We start from the raw sequence: 26,726 nt of genomic DNA on the forward strand, positions 1-26,726 counted from the left end.
CACTTTCTTCTGTAGGCCACTGGAGTACATAAAAGAAAACGTGAAATACTATTTAGAAAGATACACCCTTGTTTGTGGATAGGAGGTTCAATATAATAAAGATGTCAAATCCTCCTAAATTAAAACTTTAACGTGATCCTATTAAAAATTCCAAAAAGTTTTTGGGAACTAGAAAAATTGAACTTAAATTTACATACATGGAATTATAAACTTGCATTAAATCAAAGAAATAATTTAAAAGTCCCATAACCTCATGGTCACAGATATCAAGGTTAAAAAGTTCAGTGAGTGTCCAAAACAATTACAATAACTTATTTTAAGACTCACACCAAGACATATCATCAAGAAATTCCATATCAGGGACTTCCCTGGTGGTCCAGTGGTTAAGACTCCATACCAGAGTTCGATCCCTGCTCGGGGAACTAAGTTCCTGCACGCCACACGGCGTGGTCAAAAGAAAAAAAGAAATTTTATATTAATTGTATATGAAGATCATAAACTCTTCAAGAAAAGAAATATAATCGACTGTAAAAGCTCAAGAATCTGAATGGTTACTCTGATTGCTAGAAGACAGTGGAGCAGTGCTGTCAAATTTCTGTGGAAATAAATATTTACAATCCAGAATTTCCAGCCAAAATAGTAATCTAGTATACAGGCAGAATAGAGACATTTTCAGATATGAAAGGACTCGAAAATGTTGTCGCCATTCTTTCTTAAGAAGCTCCTGGGGAACCAGTCCCAGCAAAATCAAGGGGTAAACCAACAACAAGGAGTTCATGGGATCCAGAAAAGCACAGATTTAACCCAGGGGAGCAGCAAAATAGAAGTCCCAGTATAATGGTTGTACAGGGAAACCCAGAAAGCAACCAGGACAAATTGTAGCAAAAAGACAAAGCTTTTTGCCAGGGAAACAGTAAACTCAATAGGACTTCAAGAAAGAAATGAGACTGTATATGAGAAAGCAGATAAGTTACAATTGAGGTAACTATTCTCTCTGGGGAAAACATAAAGCTGCACAAGAAAGAAAATGAAATTCTACTTTATAGTGAGCCAAATTTATATCATTATAATGACTAGTACACCTTGACTGCTCACATAACTGAAAATACTGTTGGATTTGGGGGAGATGAAAGAGGGAAGGAGAGTTAAGACAACTAATTCCATCTGTCCTTTGAGAAAGACACTAAATATACTAAAATTGATCAATCAATAAATATCAGTATACACATATCATCAAACAATATTGCAGGTAATATGCTTAAGAAGTTAAAAGTTATTGCCTCTGGGTAGCAAAACCGGGAATGGAAAAGGATGAAGTCGGGTGACTATTTTTCATTTAAAACCTAAATGAAGTAGTATCTAAATTCTTTAACTATGATTAATTTATTTTAATTTGAATAATGCTATAAAGAATAACCAGGAAAAAATTGGGAAAATCAGAGAAATAGAGGGAGGAGAGCCCAGCTCTACCAAATGTTAAAAAATATTATCAAGTTCCAGTAAGTTACATAATTGGGGCTAGTATAAAATAATGAAAGAGAGTGAAGATATAGACCTATGTATGGAAACTTAATAAATAACAAAGGTGACATTTCTAATCGATGAGGAAACACTGAAATATTCAATAACTAGTGCTTGGGAAATTGGCTAGCCATCTAGAGAAGTGAACCTCTACCTCACTTTACCCTTTATATCAAATTCCAGATGAAACAAAGATGTAATTTGTTTTAAAAAAATAAAAGTATCAAAGTTTAAGAACTCATGCGAAAAAAAGAAAAATCTGTAATCTTAGATTAAGGAAAGTCTTTATAGATTAATCACTAAATCATGGACCCATTAAAAGACTGATTTGGCAGGTACAGCTAGTTACCCCACCCCTCCCCAATATCCATTCTCCTCTTCTATCTTATTAATCAGCCTGGATTTTGGTAGTGGGACAGTATCCAAAAATCATATTGTTCTTTCTAGATTCCCTTGTAAGGAGGAGTAGCCATGCGACACTATCAATGAGATACATGCAGAAACAGTGATTGCCAGGAAAGCTTTTCTCCCGTGATATGAGCCCATCCTCTTTATTCTTCCCCTTTTCGATCTGGAATGGAGATGCGACCACTGGAGGTGCAGCAGCCATCTAGCAATCATGTGGGGACCAACAGGGTGATGAGGACTACACGCCAAGGATAGTGAGGCAGTAACAAATGGCAAAACCCTGACTCCCTGATGGCATCACTGAGCCCCAGAACCGCCTACCTTCAGTTTTCATATTTCTTATAATTTTCAAAGTAAAGTAAAATCATGGCTCTCATATAGTATAAAAATGAACACGTGTTAAAGATTTTATTTAACATATCAATGAGGAAATTGTCAAGGTGTTATAGTCCAAAGAACAGATACATTTTTGATCAGGAATACGGAAATGAATGCACACACAGAGACCAACTGGTTTTTCCATTGTGGGGGGACAGTGGAGGAGACTTGCCCCTCTATTGGGCATAATTCGTTTGTATGCCTATAGAATTATTTTGTTTTGCTATCAGCTATCTAAAACTTACAAAGTTGTAAAATAACTCCCATAGAATCAGAATCAGATAACCCAGAAACGTGTTCTAGAGTCAGTTTTCCATTAATGTCCTAGTTTTTCCCTACATGTTGCACATAACAAATATTCTCCCATCTTTTCAAGCCATTGTTAGTTGGCTTTTTATTTCCTATAGCTGAATATATTCCTAGCTGATACAACTGATAAGTTTGACTAAATTTTTAAAAAAATGTTAGCTTTGCACAGCATAAAAAGAGCAAAAAGATAAAAACAGGGGCTTCCTAGGTGGCGCAGTGGTTGAGAGTCCGCCTGCCAATGCAGGGGACACAGGTTCCATCCCTGCTCCAGGAGGATCCCACATGCCACGGAGCAACCGGGCCCGTGTGCCACAGCTGTTGAACCTGTGCTTTGGAGCCCGTGAGCCACAACTATTGAGCCCATGTGCTGCAGCTACTGAAGCCCACACGCCTGGAGCCCGTGCTCGGCAACAAGAGAAGCCACGGCAATGAGGAGCCTGCGCACCACAGCGAAGAGTAGCCCCCACTCACCGCAACTAAAAAGAAAGCCCGCGCACAGCAAAAAAAAAAAAAAAAAAGACCCAACACAGCCAATAAAATAAATAAATAAATAAATAAATAAATAAATAAATAAATAAAAAGATAAAAACAAACTGAAGGAACATTGCCAACATGAATGACAAAGGACTAATTTGCTTCATATTTAAAAATCAAGCCAGTATGAAAAAGACCAACACCCCAAGAGAAAATGGCAAAAGGCATTAACAATTCACAGGAAAAGAAATGTAAATACCTTTTACACATAGGGAAGATGTTCAATCACACTCGTGAGTTTTGAAATATGTAAATTAAAGCTATAATGTAATATTGTAGCTCACCTATCAGGCAAAAGTATAAAAGTTTATGGACAGTGAGGGAAATAAGGTAGTTTCATACATTCCTGTAGAGTGGTAAATTAATATCGCCTATGTGAAGGGCAGCTTGGCAGAACCAATCAAAATTCAAATGCACATTGCCCTTCCCACAATAATACTTCAGGATGCCAGGTTTCCATCTACTCATCTGTCTTTAATAAACACGGTTCTGTAGTAGAAACCTGCTGCGAACCTGCCCAGGTCCCAACGACCCTTTAACTGCTCTTTATTTGTGGTGGCCCCGTACCCCAATCCCCTGGCTATAGTTGATTGAACTAGGAGGTTATCACCTGACCTTCTTAGGCCAATCAGATTTTCTCCCTCATGAATAGTCCTGAACAGGACCAAGTACTGGCCCTGGACTGCCTCTGACATGAGAGCAACGTGGACTTGCACACAAGAGAAAATAAGAAACCCGGCCTATCAGTCTGGGTCCAATCAGGAGACAGAAACCACATACTAGCCTGAATAGGGAAAGTTTAATAAAAAGAATTATTAACTATAACAGGGGATTGAAGTAATGAGGGATTGGCTGCCCGGAAGTGAGGAGACCACTGAAGAATACAGGAATAGCAGAAGCGAGGAGCAGCCACCACCCCTGGGGCTGAGATCTAGTGCCTGAGAAAGGGGCTCCCCCTAGGACTGAGACCCAGACCCTGTTGGCCCTGGGTCACCCGATGGAAAAAGAAAAGGAGTCACCATGATTTCACACCAGCAGAACGTGCTGGAAACCCACCCTCTGTTCTCCGGGAAGTGTTTCACTGGAGGCACAATACTATAAACCACCTGGCGCTGGGGTAGGGAGGAGCGGGGAGATGCAGGAGGCCATCAGGGGACCTAACCACTGGCAGACCCGAGAGCTGGACCCCGGAAGTCGGAGGTTCCTCACCCTCCGCTCCACCTGCCTTCCCTGCTAGAAGCTGCCTCGGGTACACAGCCTTGAGATAGTAACGTGTAGCTGAGAGGTCTGGATGGACATGCTTGAACCCAGTTAAGACCTCTATATACGCTTTCAAGGTTCCACCCAGCAGGTGCAGAGACCTATTCTCGCCGCCACCCAAGTTACGCCTTGTAAGTTCCTTTGCTTATTAAACCTGACCTACCAATCCGGAGTGGCCTCCCTCTTTCCTTCGTCTCTCCTTGCCCTCCACGTAGAGGGTGCCAGCTTCAGGCTTCGCGGGAAACTCCCGAGGTGACGAACTAGCAGGTGCAAGAAGAGGCTGTTGCTGGGAGAGGCCACTGGGTGCTGCGGGCCACCGCGCACCGCAGGCCGCGGGCACTGGAGAGGCTGTGCGCGCTCCCGGGGCCAGGAAAACGACCCCAGGCAGGGCTCGGCGCAGTCGTCGTCGCAGGCCACGCTGGCGACGGTGGCCAGGGCCACCCTGTGCCCGCGGCAGCCCTCGTGGGCCGTCGGCCGGAGCCTGGTCTTGGCGCTCACCTCGGGTAGCGCGAACACCATGAACTGCACGGCGTGGCCGCCCGGCCTGTGGGGCGCCTGCGCCGGGGCCTGCGGGAGCCAGACCTGGAGCCGACGCATCCTGCGCCTGCGCGCCGAGGGTTTGCCTAGTGAGGTTTCAGAGCTCGCCAAGCGCACACAGCAGACCCAGAAAGACAGGCCTCCGTGAAGAGAAATGCCCATGGACAGCCCAGCACCTAGAAATAAACACAGAGCACTGTGAAGAGAAGTGCCAGGTGGCCGGCACTCCACTTGACAGACAGACGGAGACAGAGACACAGAGAGAGAGAGAGTTTCCTGAGGAGATTATGCTGGATGCCCAGGCCTCTTGGCGTACACAGTGACAGAGCTCTATGAGGAGAAATGCCGGAGGACTGACCCACCTTTTTTTCCATTTTTTAATTTTTTTATATATAAATTTATTTATTTATTTATTTATTGGCTGTGTTGGGTCTTCGTTGCTGCACACGGGCTTTCTCTAGTTGCGAGTGGGGGCTACTCGTCATTGTGGTGTGACGGGGTCTCATTGCGGTGGCCTCTCTTCTTGCAGAGCACAGGTTCTAGGCGCATGGGCTTCAGTAGTTGCAGCACATGGGCTCAATAGTTGTGGCTTACGGGCTTAGTTGCTCCGGGGCATGTGGGATCTTCCTGGGGCAGGGATTGAACCTGGGGCAGGGGATGCATTGGCAGACGGGTTCTTACCCACTGAGACACCTAGGAAGTCCTTAATTTTTTTTTTATTGGAGTATAGTTGCTTTACAGAGCACGCTGAGGAGAAATGACGCCAGCCTTCTATTTCAGAAAGAGAGACAGCACTCTGTGAGGTGATATGCCTGAGTGTTGGCTCTCCTTTTAAGACAGAGGCAGCCTTCTATGAAGAGAAATGCTGGACTCCCAGCTCCCTCTTTCAAACTGGGAGACAACCCTCTATGAGGAGAAGTGCTGGATGGCAAGCAAGCACTCTTTTTCAGAGAGACAAGTGGTTAGGAGGAGAAACGGCAAAGGGCTGGCCCTCCTCATCCAGCACAGAGACAGCGTCCTACGCAAAGAAACAGCAGGAAGTCGAGGCTCCTCTTTTAACAGAGAGACAGAGCTCTATGAGGAGATAGTTTGAGTGGTGAGAACTCCGCCACAGGCAGAGAGACAGCACTGGAAGGAAAGAAATGCAAACTATCCAGCCTTTACCTCAGGTAAAAAAAAAGTGCGCTAGAAAGAGTGGCATGGACTCTGACCTCATTTCAGTCAGACACAGCGCCCTATGAGGAGAAATTCAGGATAACCAGCTCACTTTTCCACACAGAGAAGGAGCTCGGAGATGTGAAGTGCTGGATAACAGGGTCTTCAACTCAGGCAGAAACAACACACTCGGAGGAGAAATGCCCAAAGGCCAGTGTTCAGCTCATACAGGAAAAAGAGAGCTCTCTGAGGAGAAAAACAGGAAATTCTGACCTACAATTCAGTCAGAGATGGTCTCTAGGAGGTGAAGTACTGGAGAGTCAGGCTTCTTCTTCAGACACACACAGCACACTGTGAGGCGAAATTCCGGAGGCCATCTCACTTTTTCGGACAGAGAGAAAGCTCTGTGACGAAAAGTACCTGATGGCCAGTTCTCCACCTCAGGAAGAGAGGCCACACTCTGAGGAGAAATGCCAGATTGCCAGCGCTCCATCTCAGAAAGGAAACACCTCTTTATGGGGAGAAATGGCGAATGGCTAGCCATCTTCTCTGGACAGAAGAAAGAGCTCTGAGAAGAAAGGACAGATGTCCAGCTCTCTTATTCAGACAGGGAGACAGCTCTCTATATGGTGAAATGCTGAGACTCAGAAGTACTCCTTGAAAAGACAGACACTGCTGACAGAAGAGAAATGCTAGGTGGTTGGTATGCTTTAGCAAACAAAAAGACAGCCCTTCATGAGGAGATATGCTCCGTGGCCAGACTTCAGCTCACACAGAGACACAGAGCTCTCTCAGGAGAAAGGCAGGAGGTTCAGAACTACCATTCAGTCAGACACAGCTCTCTAGAAGGTGAAGTGCTGGAGAGACAGACTTCTTCAGAGACAGCGTTCTATGAGGTGAAATTCGGGATGATGGCCAGCTCAGTTTTTGTGACAGAGAGACAGAGCTCTGTGAGGAGAAGTGTCTGATGGCTGGTTCTCCACCTCAGACAGAGAAACCACACTCTAAGGAAAATCACCCAATTTCCAGAGCTCTACCTCAGACAATGAGACAGCTCTTTATGAGGAGAAATCACAAATGGCCTGGAGCCACTGCATACGCCTAGGTTTTCAAGTGCTCCAAGGGTTTTCCAAGTGAGGCTTAAGAGCTTGCCATGCGTGTACAGGAGTACCAGAGATAAACTCCTTTCCTTTTGCAATGCCTCTCTTGCACCCTCTACTCACAAAGCTTAACATCGTGCCCCCTGGCAGAGGAAACTCTTTCTTAGTAGAAAATTCTAGTGAATTCCCTAGAGGTCCAGTGGTTAGGCCTCAGCGCTCTCACTGCTGAGGGCCTGGGTTCAATCCCTGGTTGGGGAGCTAAGATCCCACAAGCCATGCAGTGCAGCCAAAAAGAAAAAAGAAAAAAAAATCTATTATTAAACAAGTCAAAATCCGTTTCCATTACATTCACTATTATACTACGTGCCATACCTGGATTTCATCTGGGCTTTTTTGTCCATTTTTCCTGGATCTTTCCTCAGATTCCTTATTAGTGATACGTTCTTATAAAACCTACCAACTGACATTTTAGAGCAAGGCTATGAAGACTTCCTTGTTACTCATATTTTTTTTTAAATGTTAATTTAATATCTTATAGGTGATTAGTAAAATTCATCCAATCCAATAATTTCAGCATGTTTTCTACAATCTTTCTCATAAAATGTCTGAATTTTTCTGTAACACAGTCTTATTTACGTCTGTCTAATCATTCATTTGTATGTCTTCATGTGGAGCCGTTTATGTGGCAGCTTGTTTCTGCTAGTTCTTTTATACGGGCTGTTTCATGTTGTTACTCCCCTTGTAGGAGTCCATTCATCAACCACGTCCTTTCGTTTACCTACTGTAGTTACTAGATTACTTTGCCTCTAACATCATTAGTGACAGGGAACACATCACCCAGGGGTGCTGTCTTCAGCCCTTTCCAGCAGCAGTTTTTTTCCTAGATTGCCAGTGGGTTTCCGAAGTCTCATATCACATCTTTCATCTGACAATTTGTTTTCGTTTGGGGAAAGAGGCTCTAGCTGTATTTTAATTTTTAATTTTAATTCTTAATTCTCAGGCTCTGTTTTGTTTTTTCTTTCTTTTCACCAAATTTCTTCTCTCTGCTTCATGCGTGACCTCATATTTTCTCCCAGTGTTTATTACAGGATGCCCTGGTCATTCATGCAGCCATAATGCATTTTCATCTTAAACTATTCCTTACAAGCTTCATGTTTTATTTATATTTCTCTATTCTCTTCTCTCTAGTGATTCCCATTCATTTTCCTTTAAGAGCTTGTGTCTTGCTGGGACAGACATTTCTCCCACAGTTGTGATAGTGATAATGACAGTCCCCTTAAGTGGGGGCTGGCATCGCTCAAACCCCTCACACCCTCGCTGTTCCCCACCCCTTTCTCACTGGGTCTGAGACTATTGTAATAGGAGAGGGATGTATATAGAGACTACAAACTGGATCAGTGGTTCCCAAAGTGAAAGGCTGCATCAGAATCCTTCATGTGCTCATTAAAAATGCAGATTCCTGGGACCCGTCCAGCCCAGTCGAATTCTAACCTCTGGAATGGTGCCTGAAATCTGCATCTGAACAATCTCTCCAGGTGATTTTTATGCACCCTAAAGCAAAAATGCTTGAGAAGAAGCCATCCCCAGTTGGGAGCAATTTTCTGTCCTGAGAGTGGAGGGAGATGGTCTGAAGCAGGGATGACCTTCTACAAGGTTTTTCCAGACCCTCATGCTCCCAACAGGTGTTATCTCTGCCTGAAGAAATGGAGACTGAAGGTCCCCTTTGGGGGATCACTGCCCTTAGGTGCCATAACTACATCTCAGAGTTCCTCTCTGGAACTTAACTCTGGTTCCCATAAACAGCGTCTGCCATGGGAGCACAGGAGCACTGTTACATGTTTGAGGGCAGATGTTTGAGTGGGCCATAGCAGTGACCCACCAGATCCACACTGCAAATTCAGAGAACCATTGGCTCACTGGAGCCAGCCATGGAGTCCCTCCAGGCTTGCAGATAGGTGCACTAGAACCAGAGATAAAACCAACACCAACCTCATACCCCAGGCAGTAAAAGAGGGGGACTGGGTCCATGAAAGAAGGAGAGCATTTGGCTTGCCCTCTCTATTCCTCCAAGATTGAGGGCCCTCCAAGCACATCCCCCAATGAGTCAAGGTATGGTGATTGTCTAACATTGCCAAGACCACCTATCACTGCTCCAATCTGGAGAAAGCAGAAGGTAGATGCCGAGTGAAGAGAAAGACTGCTAGGCTATGGCACAGAGCTGGTGAGGATAAGGGACCATCCTGAGAGCTGAGTGGACACCAAGGAGGTAGCAGAGCTTGAAATTCTTACACCATTAGGCAAAGGCTGCATGTAGATTTCTCTCATGACAGAGAACTTTATGACAAAACAGCAGCATCTGAATGCCTGCCAAGCACAAGGAACCAACAGAGGATTTATATCAGCCAGAGAGGCAGAGAGAACAAAGAGAAAGGAGGTTTTAACCACCCGCTACACTAAGGTGGGCCTATCCACAAATCAGGGGAAATTGTAGCCAACCAGAAGTGGGGCAAGTTTCTGTGGCGACCACAAGAGTGTGCCTCTCCAGTCTCCACCTGCAGGGGGCATCACTGACCAACAGCCCCAGTTGCTGCATTCTGAGAACCGCCACTGTGTTCCATGGCTGGCACCAAAGCCAGGCGTCCCACAGGCTTGCTCCCACCCAATGCCTGGGTGTGGCAGGGATAGTGATTTTAGACTCATTCTTGTAATATACAGGATTTCTCTGGGGGGTGACTTTGGCTCGGGGACTCCACAAGAGCCTTGCTTAGAGTTTTCTTAGAAATGAACTGACATCAAAGATGCCTCCACTCCACTTTACTTCCTCCCATCTTTCCTTCACGCTTCATCTTCAGATTTCTCCAGCTCCCTCCTCCTCATTTTCTCTCACAGGCCTTTTGCCTAATAAATGTCTTTTTCCTGTCTTCTGCCTCCCTCTTCTCCCACCCAACACTGGTGTGGATGTGCAGAGGAGAAGGAGGGGCTGGGGCAGGGGGGGCAGGTTAGGTACCTGTCAAAAATCGCCCCAGTATTGACATGTACACACTACTATATTAAAAATAGATAACCAACAAGGACCTACTATATAGCACAGGGAGCTCTGCTCAATATTCTGTAATAACCTAAATGGGAAAAGAATTTGAAAAAGGATATGTGTATATGTATAACTGAATCACTTTGCTATACACCTGAAACTAACACAACATTGTTAATCAACTATACTCCAATATAAAATTTAAATTTTTTTTAATTAAAAATTTTAAGAAACTGCCCCAGAGTACAAAAGGCAAGGAAGGCTTTATTTGAAGCGATTGCAATAGGGGAGAGAGATGGACCTCAACTCTAAATACCACAGGGACAAGTGGGGATTTCTAGCCCATGGCAGGGTGAGGAATTGAATGGAAAATTATTAAGAGGAACTTGGTTAGGTATCAAGGGTGAGGGAAGAGCAACTTGATTGGATACCAAGGATGAAGATTGGGGCAGGGGGAGGGGCAGGGGGATGCGGTCAGAGTGGGGAGGATTCTTGATAACACATCTACAGGCCAGATGCTGCCTGTGGGAGTATGGATTCAACCTCTGCTATCCTGAAAGGCAGATGCTCAGGACTGGGGCCCCAAGCAAAGAAGTCTGAACACTGATGGACACAAAATATCTTATTTATTGTCAATTTCTGCAAAGACACATTTAAGCAACAAAATATACATTTGTCAACCTTTTAGAATTTACTTTATACATTAACAAATACAATGTGCTACCGTAGCAATAAATTAAATATACACTATTTACATTACATAGGCAGTGGGGGGGGGGGGGGGTCTACGAATCACCTCCTCTTGAAGAGGAAAGACAGAAACGTCATCATCACACAGATCATTGTTTCCAAGCTACGCTTTGCAGGTTCTAGCACACAGAGGAATCTCTTCACACGTAAACGGCAGCGCTCCCCAGGCTGGAGTGTGGAAGGGCAACGCCTGGGACGCCGGGAGAGCTGGCGCACATGCTAAGGAGCAGGAAGAGGGGATTGACCCTTCCAAGCGGAAATGTCACAAAATCAGAAACGATGGTATTTAAATTCCAGTCTTTCGGCCAAACACCCTCTTCCTGGGGCTGATAAGGCACAGGACAGTGCCCCTGCCCCCAACAGTATCTCACTAGTCAGGGCTCTACTGTCCTTGGCCTTGGTGGGGGGGTGTCTCTTTCCTCCCTAAGCTGAAAGGAGGGAGCTGTGGGATTGAGGTGCGTAAGGAACTCACGGTAAAACAGCCATCAGAAGCTAGCAGAATGCCCCAGCCGGGGCCCCAGGCTGCAGGGACAGCCCTGGCAAACTGCTGACTCACCCTGCCTCTGAGAGAGGGGTACCTTGTGTCTGGGGGAGGAGCCGTGGAGTCCCTGCCGGCCACCGGTAGCCATAAGATCTACCTGAACCCTGACCATTCCCCTACAACAGACCTGTCTCTGTTGACTCAGAACTGAATGAAAGTAGTGTTTGAGTCGGCACCTTAAACAGTCAGGGTAAGAACATGAAACGGGCTCTCGTCCCTTGAGCCCAGGTTTTTATTGACCACCTTTGTTTAAGGATCAGGGAGAGTCAAAGAGTTTTCTTTAACCACTTTCCTCCTTAACTTAAAAAGGGAAAAGCGAGGTTTGGCTAACTGCATCTCTGCCCTGGCCTCCATCTCCACCATAGATGGGGGTTGAAGAACTGATGTCACCGAAGAACAGTCCCCCGGAACCTCTTTCCCTCTTTGTGTTCTTTGCCTAAGCTGCAGCCAAAACCGCAGGGCCCTCACTGAAAAATCCCAGAGAACATCCCTCCTGATGACAAGAGCAGAGACGGAGGTCCACCAGCACCCTTGGCTGCTGACACCTCCCAGCCAGTGCTCAGGCATCAGCTCGCTGGCTTCTCCAAAACTCAGGGCCCCAGAAAATGCAGTCACTGTCCACCAACCCCAAAGATGGTGCCAAAGAAAAGGCCCTGGCTTGTGGATTCTCATCCCAGCTTTGCCACCAGCTGGCTATGTGACTTCAAGTAAGCTGTTTTCCCTTCACTGGAGCTGAAGTTTCTCATCTGGAAGATGACACGGCTGGATTAGATGCTAAAAGGGGTCCAGAGGGCTTGGACACGGAGATGAAGTTGACAAGGCTGAACCACAGAATATTTTCCCCAAAATACCATTTCCATTCATTAGCATAGACAGGAACTTTAGCTAAGACCTTCTCTCTCTAGCTCTTTCTGCATCTGTTTTCAAGCATCAACTCAGCAGAGGCATATGGGTGCCCGACAGAGCCTGAAAAGTACAGTTTCTTCCGTGAGTCAGGCCGGTCCCAGAGCCAGAGATGTGTCCAGGAAACATTCCTCCTATGGGACACCTCAAATACCAACAAGAGCACCATCAGCATGAGTCTAGTCACAAGGACTGATGAGGCTTGAGCAACCTTTGAGCCCCAAGACTGACTGGGGCAATAAAAGGAAAAACATTTTGGAGCAAAGCAGACACAAGAGGGGGATGGAGTAGCAGCCTCCAGGAACCCAAGCTGCCTGTCCCATGGTCCAGAGGGGCAAACGGAGACTGGCCAGTCCTGTTCTCCCCCCCGCCCCCCACCCCCAGCCCCAGCCCTGGAACCTCAGGGTGGAGGCTGGACACTCTGGAAGCTACAGAATGAACTTTCTAGATGTGGTGAGGCAGGACCCATAAGGAGGGACATTTCAGATCCTGCCCAGAGCATCCCCATTAGCAGAGGGTAGAGGCCACTTCTCAGGTCTGTTTCTTAGGGGGCCCACCTACACCTCTCAGTTTCTCTGGACACACCTAGCCATCCTGGCTGCTGGCTCAGAGGCACCGGGGGCAAAGCCCTCCCAGGAGGTGGGGGCTGCAGGGAGAACAGCCAGAGCAGTGGGGAAGGCGGGTATAAGGTTCCCAAGTAGGACAGAATGGAGACAACCTGAAAAGTCCAGAGGACCCCCAGACCACGACAAACAGCACAGCACAACCACCAGGCAGCTGTAAATATCAGCTTCCTGGAGAAGCGAGCCAGAACCTGGAACAGTTTTTAAAGAAATGCAGTCTGACCTTTCAAGTTCCTCCAGAAACCCAGCCAACAGAACAGTGCCAGAATCCGCGGGCCTCATGCCAGCTGTGGGTGCCGCTACAGGGAGTTTTAATAAAAGCTAAACAGACATTTGTTGACCTTCTAACTAGAATAAATCTTACTGGACTAGTACTTTAAGTAAACACATTTCCCAGATAGCATGAGGGGAGAGGTCCGCCCAGCCTGTAAATAGGATCCCACAAAGTCCACGTGAGCTGGGGATGAAGGATCAAGGGTTTGTTCTAAAAGCAAAAGCAATAGGGAAATTGTCACATCAGTCACAACAAGTGTAACGTTTATATGTCTTGCCTTGGGCATAGGCCCAGATCCCAATGCAAATAAAGTGTTTGGTTGGAAATCCATGTCATCTGCTCATTAAAGCAGGTGCCCAACCTGTGTCACCCTGGCAGCCCCGTGTCGCCGAGGCCCCATATACACTTGGAGCTGTAGCACCTCAAGGGTCTGCTCTTCAGACTCTGTTTAACTTGGAGGATACCTCCCCTTAAACGCCACCACAGACAGTCAGCAGAACTGACCTATCGCACTGCAGACTCAGATGGGTGAGAAGGGAGGAAGGGTCTCTTGTCAGAGAGCGAGCTCGCTCAGCCCAGCAAAGGTGGCTCTGGCTGAGGGTGCAGGTGACAGGCAGTGTCTGAATTGCACCCAGCTTGGGACTCAGGTTGCAGGAATCCCACAGACGTGACAAACGCCTACAGACTTGTGGCTAGAGAGAGGAGGAGGAGGATCTAGGGGCAGGGGGGTGGGGGGGTGAAGCCCTGATAGACCAAAGGGCTTGGTAGCTGGAAAGAGGCCCCCCAGAGCACTGGGCCCCCCGCAGAGGTCAGGCACATAAACCCCAGAAGGACACCACCCCTTCCCACACCTAAGTTCTACACCCACACACGTCCCGACCAACCTGACCAGTTGTCCCCATTTCATATCCTGCCCAGAGCATCCCCGTTAGCAAACAGAGGGTAGAGGCCACTTCTCAGGTCTGTTTCTTAGGGGGCCCACTTACACCTCTCTTGGGCCCCCGCCTAAGTGGGCAGGGGCAGGGGAGGCGGGTGTGTGCAGGGAGCTGAAGTAACTCTCTATGCCTCCCATGAACCTCCACAACCAGCAGAGACCTGGACCCTGGCCTAACCCTGGGCCCTGAGGTTTTCCACAGCCAAGGCCCAGCGCTCGCTACTGGCTCTCCCTGAACACCTTCCTGCTCCCGCTGCCCACCCCTTCATGGGAAAAGCGTGTGCTCAAAGGGGAGGGACTGATTGATGGCTTCTCCCACAGCCATCACATCAGGAGCCTGCGGGAAATGAGGCCATCCAGAAAGAGCCCGGCGCCCACTCCCGCACATGCCCAGCTGGGTCTCAGCTTCAACCGGCCTCGTGGCTTGAGATACACAGGCAGCAGGGACAGAGGCAGCCTGAGCCTGGTGTCAGCAGATGGGTAAGAAACTCCCAGAACAGAAGCAAACAGATGTTTGGGAGCTCCAGACATGCAGGAGGAGCAGAACCGACTTCTATCAGGACACCTTCAAGGATGACTACAAATCTGGGTTCCTGGAAAAACGCTCCCTCCACCAGCATTAAATGCATGTGCTGGGGCTACAGCCTCCTGCCTGCCGTGTCCAGGACGTGGCACTGCCTCTGCCTGGGTGCAGCATCCTGCTGTCAGCCTCCGCTGCCCACCTCACCACTCCCTCTGCTTCTCTGGATTCTGACTGGTACCCAGATCCCCTCTTGCCCAACACGCTCCCCTGCAGACAAAACAAGATGACAAATGACCCAGACACATATCACATCGGGCAGTCAGGAGCAGGGAGAGCCTGGAGGAATGAGGCCTTGTCCAGAGATGGGGAGGTGTTGGCCGGGATGGGCAAGGCTGTGGCCAGGTCGGGACACTGGGACAGATAGCTGGTCTGGTGGGCAGGTGGCCAGTGGAGAAGCAGGCCTGTGACGGTCAGAGTAGTGGATGGCACCCCCAAACTGCTGGAATAGGAGCCTTCTCTGAGACAGAATTGGGGCTTCCCTAGAAAAAAAAACAAGAAGGGAGATGATGACCAAACAGTAGGTAAAGGAATAGAAGAAGACACCTGTGCCCATGGCTACACATGCTTAGGACGGGAGGCTGCCCAATACGAGGGTGCAGACTTTCTACAGCCCGAGAAGTTGGGCATAAATGGTACTTTGGTGAACCAGGCATCTGAAGTACATGATGGGAGCTGGAGTGAGTGTCAGTATTCCCATTTACATAGATCAGGTTTACATAACTTGGGCTCAGCTGTGCCCCTCCCCTTGGTTCCAAATGTGACTCACACCCCTGGAGCCCCATGCCAGGGAGAGGGCTGGGAAGTCAGAAGGGTCTCTAGTAACTTCCCCAGCAGAAGGCCAGGCCTTGGTGGCGGAGAGCTGGACCCATGCCCTGCTCTGCTGAAAATCCATGCCCCCGCCCCCAGGCTGAGGCTGGGAGCAGAGTCCTCCCTGGGTTCGTCCTGGACAATGTTTAGGGGACCAGAGCATCCCTGGATGCATAAGGAGGACATGTCTCCGTCCAGAGCCCTGGCCAAAGACACAAGGGGAGAAAGGCTGCCAAAGCAGGGAGGCAAGGGGGCCAAGTGAGGAAGGAGCGCTCTGGGCCACTGCCCTCTGCCTGCTGGAACAAGCTCTTCTGAGGAAGGGAGACCTACTCAGTGAGTCTGGTCCAATCCTATCAGGCAACCTTCCCATCAGCACCCGAGGTGATCTGTCCTCTTCCCCATCCAGACCTGGGCCCCATCATAGAGGCTCTAGGGAAGAGATGACTGGCCCTCCCCTAGCGGTCAGGATCTCTCTGGCCATTCTCAGGTTATCAGGCCCCCAGTAAGTACCCTGATCTTAGTGACACACCCTCCCTCGTGGCCACAGCAGAACCAACACCTGACCCACCTCCGACAAGTGAAGGACTCCTCTTTCACATTAGTGACCCTGTTTCAAGAAAATTCCGTGTGAGAGTTTGAAATAACTAGACAACATAATCCCCACCGACTGCAGCTTCTGTACATTCATTGCTCAACTCTCCAGAGCGCCCGGGAAGGGACCTGAGGCCCCAGGAGCCAACATTCCCAACAGGTACCTGCGTGTGTCCAACAGTGTGGCTCTAACACAGGAGGTGTGGCCAAGGTAGCTGGCAAGTCCCAGGCCGATGCCCACACTGTGCGGGGACCCACGGCGACCCCAGAGATGACCAGAGCTTCCCCCTCCCCCCACGTCAGGTGTGAGGTGCCCTCTTCCTCCTCCCCCAGGAAGGATGGCCCAGGCTGGAATGTGGGAGGTGGGAGGCGCCCCCGGCTCCCCCCACACCCCTAGATCCTCACCGCACTGGAGCTGGCGTGGCTGAGCTTATCGAAGCGGAATTTCAGGTTTGACCTCGGAGAGTTTCTGCTTTTGACCTCTAGGAAAAAGAAGAATGCCCTTGAGGGGAGGGTGGGGCTGCAGAGGGCACTGGGACTGGGGGGGTAGGGGCTGGGTAGGGAGGTGGGCGGGGAGCTCCCCACCATTAGGCATTCTAGCTGACCTGCACCGATTCACGAGAGCCAACTCTCAAATTTTCAGAAATGTTGTGAGCTGGTTGTTACACACGATTTTTTTTAATAAGTTTACAATTAAACAAATGATATTCATCAAAGGTCATAAACATTCAGACATTATCACTTCCCAGTTATTTCACTACTTTTTATTATTTTTTATTCTCCTAAGGTTATTTATGTCTATTATATCTATCTGGTAGTTCTTGCCAACTCCATGTTACATTACACACTCGAGATCAGCCAGGCGTATTCACACCCCAGAAATCAGCAAATGCTATGAATCGGAGCTTAATTTATTGTTTTCTTGTCTAGGCTTAAGAAACTCATGGAGAAAATGTTAATGATACAGATTAAACTTGAAAATGTGTTTCTCTATAGCCATTACATCGTGAACGGCACAAAAAACAGAAAATACTCTTCCCATATTTGAAAACTATTATCTGATTCAGCAGAGAAGCGGCTCACATCACTAACAAAATAGTATCAATCATCATTCGTGTCGGAACGCCACTCATTCATCACTTGGAACCTTACGGTGTCTACGGAAACAAAGGTTGAGCAAATATCGATAAAAGCGCTGTGTGAGAATCCACTAGCTCATAGTAAAGGATATTGTATACTTTATCATTATCTATAAATCCTGTGCTTCAGATCCTTTATATCAGTAACATTTACAGTGAACATTGCGTGTGTGTGTGTGTGCGTGTGTGTGTGTGTGTGTGTGTCTGTGGTGCGAGAGCTAGTTGCTAAGTGTTTACCAGCACACCACTGGTAGGGGAGCCACTTGGCTTTCTGGTTTTCCTCTGGCTGAGAGAATCTACAGCTCACTCAGTACACTCCACCTGGAGGCTGCTGACTTAGTCTTGGTGCTTCAAGTTCAAGGATTCCACTCAGCACTATGATTACCTCTTGGTGTGACCCGCCAGTCCCCCTCTCAGGGCCCCAGGGAGTCCAGGTGTGAAGTGACCAATGACCAGGGCATCGGAGATTAAGGAAGATCACGTCAGGCCCTCCCAGCCACCTCCCTCTCCTCAGCCCTGTCTCTCCCCCAAAACAGGTTTCCAGATCTCCGCAAGCCCACCCTGGTCCTGCGGGCACAAAGCGCAGCTCCTGTGGGGCTGGGGGCGAGAGGCAGCCCCCCAGGGTTAAATGCTCCATGGGAGGTGGGGGTGCAGTGAGCACTGGGCATGAGTTACAGACCTGTTCTAGGTCCCCTTCTGCCCTGGGTGACCTTCAGCAAGTCACACTCCTAACCTCCTTTTACTCAAAACCTTATTTATTTTGATATTTATTTAATACAAGTAGGAGCCAGGCTTGGTTATAGATTCATGCGTTCCTTCAATATTTAATTAAGCCTTGCTAAAAAAAAAATCAGGGAATTTGTATGACTACCCCACTTCACAGATGAGGAAACTGAGGCTCAGAGAGGTGGGCCTGCCAATACTGTACCAGGGTCAGAACCCAGCTCCACAGCTGCCCAGCCACAGGGGGTTGCTGCTCTAACAAAAGGGATTGTTTGCTTGTGAACCATGCCTCTCCTTTATCCCCAACATCACACGTCATCTTCTGCCAACATTCCTTCACCTGGAGAACCCCAGAAGGACTGTGGCTTAAACCACCCTGCGGAGCCACTGGCCCTGGGTTTCCATCATTTACTAAAGTTCCTCAACCTCAGCCGGACGTGTTGGGCCTGGTAACTCTTTGGTGTGGAGGGCTGCCCTATACACTGTGGGATGTTTAGCTGCATCCCTGACCTCTGCCCACTAGATGCCAGCTGCACCCTCCCCTCCCACAACCATGCAAATCAGAAATCCTCTAGTCACTGCCAAACGTCCCCAGGGGAGCAATGTCGCCCCCAGTTTAGAACCACTGATTACACTATTGTTTTATTCCTGTGTTTTAACAAATACTTAGGTTAACAGTTCTACGTCTCGGATAACCAGAAGCTCATTTACTCTTCACACAACCAACCATATGAGGTAGAAACTATTCCCCTCCCTCTATTTTTCACCTGGGGAAACTGAGGCACAGAAAGACTCAGTAACCTACCCACGGGCACGTCACTAGTAAGTGGAAGATCCAGGATTTGGACCCCGGCTGCAGAGTCCTGCCCTACACGATGCTGCCCTCCTCAAGGGTGGGACCAAGGCTCTGACTTCCGTGCACCCCCAGTGCCCAGTGATGCCTACTGCACACGTCCGCCTGGATGCCCCTTGGGCTCCAACCCCTCACCCTCTCCCCAGAGTTGGCTCCTCCTTCTCCTTGCCTTCCCTGAGCCCCCACTACTGAGCCTGGACACCCCCTGAATCCACATCCTTCTCCCACTGCCCCAGACACCCCCCAGATCCAAGGCCCCATCTCCCCTCACCACCCACCATGACCCCTCACTGCTCTCCCTCCCTGCGTCCACTCCCCACCAATCCTTTCTCTTCAGCCAGCTGCAGCCACCAAAACGGTGTCTCTCCTTCAGATGGCGCTTCCATACGTAAGACCTTCAAAGACTGAAGGCCCTCCGATGCCCTCCACTGCTGGCAGGATAATGCAAAATCCTCACCAGGGTCCCTGTGGCAGCCTCAGCCTGTTATTCTAACCACTGTCTCCTCTCTCACGCGTCCCCTCCATGCACTCCAGAGGCACTAAACCACATGTGGGTCCAGAACATGGTCCCTAGATCTTTCTACTGCTGTTCTGTCTGCCTGCAATACTCTTCCCACCCCTCAGCCCTGTATTATCAGGATGGTCACTGTGACAGAGGGGCCCTGGATCAGTGATGGGGTGACAGAGAGGTCAGGGGAAAGACCTCAGCTTTCGAACCACACCCTCCCAACTGCTCTGGCAGGTCACTGAAGTCTTTGAGCCTCAGGTTCCCCATGAGTAAGGAGGGGATGAGAACACAGGCTCTGAAGGGTGATGAACAGATGCAGTGAGCGGCAGAGCTGGAGGCCCTAACACTTGGGGGATGAAACAGGAACAGGCCAGTTCAGCATGCCTGGGGCGCATGCCCCACCAACAGTATCAGGCCGCAGCCACGGCCCGGCCCCCGCCGGCCACACCCTGCGCGCCGCCCATAAGAGCCCGCTGACCTGTCGGACTCCGGCTCATGATGACGGGGGTGGCGGCCGCCCCCAGGCTGGGGCTCTCGCTGCTTGGGGACGGGCTGTACACAAACACCTCCTGCTTGAAGGGAGAGGTTGTGGACGGCTGGCTGCTCTGGGGACAGAGGCTGGGTGAGCGAGGCAGCCCCACCCTCGGCAGGCCTGGGACAGGCCCTCCCGGCGGGCTCAGGGCAGCCACTGCCTCCCACTCCCCACCTGGACCTGCTCTTTCCTTCTGCTGCCTCCAACCCTGACTCCAGCCTCTCCCTCTGCTCCCCCGGAGGTACCCCGGACCCAGCCCCCAGTTTCCCGCAGCTGGAAACCCCACAGCAAGGGCACCACTCGGTCTGGCTTCTGACCGCTGCTGCTGCTCCTCTGTCCCTCTGAGGGAGGACCTCCCCCCACTGAACCCCTGTTCCCAGAGGGTGGAGATGGAGGACGGGGGCCTCTCCTGTTTCCACACTTCCCTTTTTATCTGCAGAGCCTGCACGGGGCTCTGCCCACAACAGCTATTTTAATGCACACAGCGGTATCTGGCTGGGCCCAGGGTGCCCCCCCCTTTTCCCCAGGGTTGGATGGGGCCACACCTACCCCACTGTCACACTCCTCCAAGGCCTCGCCCTCCCCTGCCGTGCTGCTGAAGCTGCTGGTGCTGGAGGAGGAGCGGGAGATGTTGGCTCGTCCGTTCTCCTTCAGTTTTATGAAGGGCCTGCAGGGAACAGGAAGGCAGGCCCTGGTCACACACCGAGACCGCCCCCCTCCCAACAGGCCCTCCCTGGGACTGAGACTAAGGCAGGCCTAGCAGACCTGAGCTTGCCCATCAGCAGCAGCCCCACGCCCCTGCCTGTTGGCTTCTGTGTTCCAGAGAGTTCCCAAGGCAAGAGATGCTGACTCTCAGCTGGCCTGGAGAGCATACTCCAGCTCCCCAGGTGGCTAACGCCAGCCCCTCCCTCACCCTCACTCTCTTACTTCTCCTTGTTGGGGCAGATTTCTGGAGAGCTGGGATTGGATGAGGTCTCAGACTTTATCTCCTGAGAAGAGTGTCCGCCCTCTGGGGTCTTGGGGTTGCTGGATGAACTGTCGCTGAGGAAATGAGGATGAAGAGGAGTGAGGCCATGGGTCCAGTCCCCAGCCCCCTATCCCACCCCAGCACTCAGCACCATGGGGACCTGTGGGGTCACAGTGCCCCCAGCCAGAGCATGGCCACCAGACCTCCATTCCTACCCGAGTCCCCTTCAGACACTGCAGCAGACAACAGAATTCTCTGCTCCAGCAGGGGCTACTCTGGGCTCCTGGGTGACAGTCAAGACCTCAAGAGTCTTGGCTTGATGCCCCGGAGCCCAAGCCCACGCCCCACCCAAGCTGGCCGTCCCACCCGGCAGAGCTCCAGGTCAAGGGCAGGCCACAGACAGAATGGAGGGCGTCTGGGACATCCACCCAACAGGGAAAAAACCCAATGCCCAGGGGCTCCTCAGGGTGCTGGGTGGGCCATCTGTTTAACTGCAGGGGACACGCTTCACACAGACTGTCAAATGAGCTCCCTGGATCCGGGTGATGAAGCGGCCCTTGTGCTGGGAAGTAGGCCACTCTCAGCCCGGGGCTCCAGGGTTTCCTCCTCCTCTAGTTTAACAGAGACCATGTACTGACGCCCACTGTTTGCCCAGTGCCCGCTGCTGGGGACATGATCACCCTTCCTCAATGCACTTTTATTTTTATTACAGCTTTATTGAGATATAATTCACATACAATTTACCCATTTAAAGTCTACAATTCAATGGTTTTAAGTATATTCACAGAGTGGTGCAACCATCACCACAATCTAATTTTAGAACATTTTAGTCCCCCCTAAAAGAAACTCTGGACCCACTCACAGTCACTGCCCATTCTCTCCTCCTCCGGCCCCTGGCAAACACTAATCTCCTTTCTGTCTCTATGGACTTTCCTATCCAGGGCATTCCATATAAATGGAATTGTACAATATGCCGTGGTCTTCTTGTGACTGGCTTCTTTCATTTAGCACAGTGTTTTGAGGTTCATCTATATCGTAGTACTTGACTCCTTTTTATTGCAAACTAATGTTCCGTTTTATGGGTATACCACATTTAATATGAATGGATACATTCATTTAGTGATGGACATTTGGGTTGTTTCCACTTTGGGCTATTATGAAAAATGCTGCTATGAATCTCTGGGTGCTAGTTTTTGGTGCAGACACGTGTATTCTTTCTGTTGGGTACATACCTAGGAGTGGAATCACTGGGTCATTTGGTAACTCTCTGTTTAACCCCCTGGGGAACTGCCGGACTGTTTTCCCAAGCAGTTGCCCCATTTTACATTCCCAACAGCTATGCATGAGGGTTCCAAATTCTCCACATCCTTGCCAGCATGTGTTATTTGTCTTTTTTTTTTATTATAGCTATCCCAGAGCGAGAGGTGCCTCAATGCACTTTTAATGAGGTTGCTAATAACCTCCTAATTGTCAACCCAAGCAGGGGTTTAGGTCATTGAGCTGGACTTCTCTGAGCACCTGACACAGCTGCCCCTCCCTCCTGGAATGTCTCCTCTCCTGGCCTCTGAGATCCACCCCTGCACCTCCAGGCTCTCTCCTCTCTCATTCTTCCCAGTCTTCTTCAGTGGCTCTTCTCTCTCCACTTGCCCTTAAACGCAGGTCTTCCCCAGGCATTCTGTGCATCCTGCTGTGCGGCCACATTCCTTGGTCCCTCTTTAGACACCACCTCCAACCCAGGGACTCCCATCTCTTCTTCTCCAGTCATGGCCTCTTTCCAAGCTCAAGACCTGCAGTTCTGACCACTCCCAATTCTGCCCTTCCCTCCTGGGAGGCCCACAAGGACTCACTCACATGTATGGTTTCCAAACAGAGCTTTTCAGCCCCCTCCATAAACCTGCCCCTGGTCCTGCACGCCCAAGCTCAAGGGACGATGCCACCATCCAGGGCTGCAGACAGACAACTTAGAGGCCTGGACATCAGCCTAAATGCCTCCCTTTCCTTTACAAGACTGTAAGCTTCTGGAAGGCAGGTTTGCATCTTCTGTAGCTCTTCTCAGAGCCCTGAGCCCAGGACGTGGCAGGCACTCAATGATGCTGTTTGCTGAATTAAATGACAAGTGGGCTCAGTGATTAAAGGATCAGAAAGACCGCTGACAGGAACAGGTTAAGTGTGATGCAATATGAGAGTTGCTTTAAAATTTTAGAAGCCCAGAGGAAGGTTTGATGAACTCTGCCTCGTAGAATCAGGGAAGATTTCCGTAAGAACGGACATTTGAGTAAGCACTGAAAAAGAGGCAAAGACAGAAAAGAATCCAAGCGATGCAAGCGTGCAAACATTTCTAGTTTGAGTCAAAATGAGAAAAGGATAACTTCGGAAAGTCCTGTGCAGAGATCAAGCAAAGCACTGAGTGGGTGACAGGGGGTGTGCTGGTGCCTGAAATGGGGACCAAGGTCAAAAAGAAGCCATCTCCTAAATCTACACAAAGCCCTCCCCAAGGTTAGCATGTGACGGCTGCAGCAGTGATGAGAGCCGACAAACCCCACACGGGACAGTTACCATCGTGTCCGGCTGTCCCCTTGGCCTTCAGAGCCTGTGTGCAGACGGGGGAAGAGCCCCGACCTCCGCTTGATGGGGCTCCGCGACTGGTTCTTCGCCGTTGCTGCCGCCACCGGAGGCTGCCAACGAAATCGCCAGAATGAGTGCTGACCCCCCCGAACCCAGCTCTCCTTCCCCTTCGCCCCCTTTCTGGCCTACAAACAGGTCCTGCAATCCCCAGCTGGTCTGGAGGAGATCCCAGAAAACAGCGAGCCAGCCAGGATGCTTGGAATCTAGTAACGGGAGCTGGGACCCTGAGACTCAAGCCACCTGCAGCCTGTTTTCCTGTGTTCTTAAGCCAAATCTTATGGCCCCAGGTAAATATCTATCAAAGACCAGAACTCTTAGAGGAAATGGGGTCGGGGCCACCCTAAGGAGAGCCCCATATATTTAGAAGGAAAGGATGACTCGGGGTCACAGGGTGAGAACCACAAGCTGTGAGCCCGGGGAGAGACCTGTTCCAGCCTCACGCTTTACCAATGAAAAAGCTGAGGCACCAAGGGGAAAGGAGACTTGGCCAAGGTCATATAGCAAATGACCAGCAGATGAGCCCAGGGCTCCTGACTCTCCACAAAGAAATGGGTCCAAGCTGGTGTCACAATAATAAGACTTCTTGAGAGCAGCAGAGCCAGGTCCACACACAGCCCCAGGCAAGGGGAGCCCACCAAGAACGTGACTCTGCTTTAGCCACACACGGGGGGACCATGGAGAGGGGGGAGACTGAGGAGGGGGAGATGAGAGTCTACAGACAATCTTTAGAGCCCACCAGGCTTCTAACCCAGGCCCCAACTTCTGCCATCCACGTGCTGTGCAACCTTGCATGAGTGGTGAAAGTCTCTGGGCCTCAGTCGCCTCATCCACAGAATGGAGATAACTGCCCTGCCCTGCTCACGTCACAGACCTTCTGGGAGGAACACGATAATAACTATGAAAATATTTGATAAATTAAGTGAATTATTGAAAGACCATTTATAATACTAATCATTAGAATCATGGTGGATGTGTACTGCAATGAAAAAAAGGAAAGGAAAGAAGATAGAGGAGAAGAGAAGAGAAGAGAAGAGAGAGGGGAGGGGAGGGGAAGAGAGGGGAAGGAAAGGAAAGGAAAGGAAAGGAAAGGAAAGGAAAGGAAAGGAAAGGAAAGGAAAGGAAAGGAAAGGAAAGGAAAGGGAGAGGGGAGGGGAGGGGAGAAAAGACAAGACTAGTCTATACAAATCCAAAGTCACTTTGCTTTTTAAAAGGACTGACTGGCTCCTTCCCTGGCCGCCCCTGGTGTGGGCAGACCAGACTCAAACCCACCGATCTCTCAGGCTCTTTCCTTGGGAACTGTCTACACGGTGACTAAGAGCTTAGACTCTGGACCAGGGAGACCTGCATTCAAACCCCAGCCCTTCAGCTTACCTAGGTGACCTGTACCAAGTCACTTAAACCCTCTGGGCCTCCTTTTCCACAAGGAGGAATGGAGCACACACACATCAGTACCTACCGCTGACAACTGTCACGGGGCGGAGGAGACAATGTCCGCGAATGACTTAGCTCAGTGCCTGGTGCACAGCCAGTGGGGGCTGGGCTGGGGGCAGCTACTGTTATCATTAGTAATAACAGAGCAAGGACACCCCTCTCACAGGCACGGGTCCCAAGCCCTCAAGCAGAGAAACTGGCTTCAGGCCCATTTTGCAGGGTTGGCCCTGAGGAGGAGGCCCAGTTGCCGAGGAAGCTCAGAGAACAGGACAGCAGGAAAGCCTCCAGTCTGGGCCAACCCCAGGCGCTGCCTGGGACGGAGGCTCCATGTCAGAGGGCAGGGCCTGGGCTCACCACCCCCACAGCCTCGGTTTCCCTCTGTCATCCTGGTCCGGTCGCCTGGCCCAAGCCTCCCCCACCGAGGCCTGGGGGAGCCCCCCGGGGACCCGTGCGCCGGCCCAGAGCCCGGGGCTCTCACCGAGAAGGTAGCCTTGGTGACCTCCATGCTGTTATGGGAGATGCCCCCGCTGAGGCTGCCAGGGATGCCCCCGCCGTGCTGCTTCTTCTGGCTGCTCACCATGGTCTCCATGGAGTGGCTGCGCACGCGGATGGCCCTCTGCGGGGACAGCAGAAGACAGGGGACTAAGGCTTTGAGTCTGGTGCCTCTAGATGCCCCTGTCCGCTTGCCGGGGTCTGCAGACACAGCCCTCAGCATGTGCACACACATTCACACACACGCACTCTCTCTCTCAGTGGCCCGCGCTACAACCACTACAGTTAGCAGGGAACTGTCATATTCCATCACTTGCTCTGGGCACGGGTGGCTCTTCGCAGGCAGAGGCGAGGGAGGACACCAGCCAGGGGGAGTCTGAGGGGTCAGTGCCCCAGCTCCCGGCGCGGCAGACAAAGGCTGTTATCCCCATCTTACAGGTGAGGACAGTGAGGTTTAGACAGCTCCCTAAACCTAGGTGACCCTGGTCTAGTTACCACCCCTCCAAGCGACAGCTTCCTCATCCAAAACAGGAATGATCGCTCCAGGGGATCACACGGGCCCTAAACGCACTCATGAGCCTGACCCCAACTGGACTCTTTTTTTGCAGAAAGCTCAGTGTGCGTCTATATCCCTTCTGCCGTCATCCCAAAGTGCGCTTTGTGCAACGTGGAATAATACGTCCATCTTGTTGAACCATAAGGAGCTCTTACTAACCCGTGCCCCGAGCCTTCCCTCACACTCGCAGGGGCCTCAGAGGTTGTGAAGACGAGCCCGCAGCCTGGCACAGCTGCTGGAGGAGGAGATGCACGCTCAGACCAAGTAGAGGCGCGGGGTCTCTGGGAGCACAGGACCGCTCAGGCCCACTGAGGGCCACCGGAGAGCCAAAGGGCACGTGGACACACAGTGAAGCAACCAGGAGGGGACAACAGGGACGGCCGGGGGCTTGTCACAGAGCACGCAAGGATGAGGAGAGCTAAAACCAAGACTGCTGAGCCAGCAGCAGGGATGGACCAGCAGGCCTGCGCTGCTCTGGAAGCAGACCCGAGGGCACTGGTCCTAGTGAGACACTCTCAGCTTGACACGGGGGGAGGATTTCCTACCAAGGGGAGTCCCACAGGATCCCACCCACCATGTGGATGAGGCTCCGTGGTTCTGGAGGCCTTCAAAGATGACCTGAGAGTCTAGGAAGGGCAGTTTCTCTCTAGTAACCCCCAAA

At 50.3% G+C, this 26,726-nt stretch overlaps 1 protein-coding gene across 1 annotated transcript in view; it reads right to left on the bottom strand.

Moving 5' to 3' along the window:
- Positions 1-12,832: 12,832 nt before the first annotated feature.
- Positions 12,833-26,726, bottom strand: part of RAP1GAP2 (RAP1 GTPase activating protein 2) — a 177,522-nt gene continuing 163,628 nt past the window's right edge. The window contains exons 18-25 of the mRNA XM_057715860.1: positions 25,496-25,633; positions 23,518-23,636; positions 20,922-21,035; positions 20,544-20,661; positions 19,941-20,067; positions 16,645-16,721; positions 16,217-16,255; positions 12,833-15,320 (exon numbers count right to left, since the gene is read on the bottom strand). Of these exons, the coding sequence (XP_057571843.1) occupies positions 16,247-16,255; positions 16,645-16,721; positions 19,941-20,067; positions 20,544-20,661; positions 20,922-21,035; positions 23,518-23,636; positions 25,496-25,633 (702 nt within the window). The 3' untranslated portion in view covers positions 12,833-15,320; positions 16,217-16,246. The remainder of the gene's footprint in view (positions 15,321-16,216; positions 16,256-16,644; positions 16,722-19,940; positions 20,068-20,543; positions 20,662-20,921; positions 21,036-23,517; positions 23,637-25,495; positions 25,634-26,726) is intronic.

This window comes from Hippopotamus amphibius, chromosome 17, assembly GCF_030028045.1.
Source record: "Hippopotamus amphibius kiboko isolate mHipAmp2 chromosome 17, mHipAmp2.hap2, whole genome shotgun sequence".
Lineage (NCBI taxonomy): Eukaryota > Metazoa > Chordata > Mammalia > Artiodactyla > Hippopotamidae > Hippopotamus > Hippopotamus amphibius.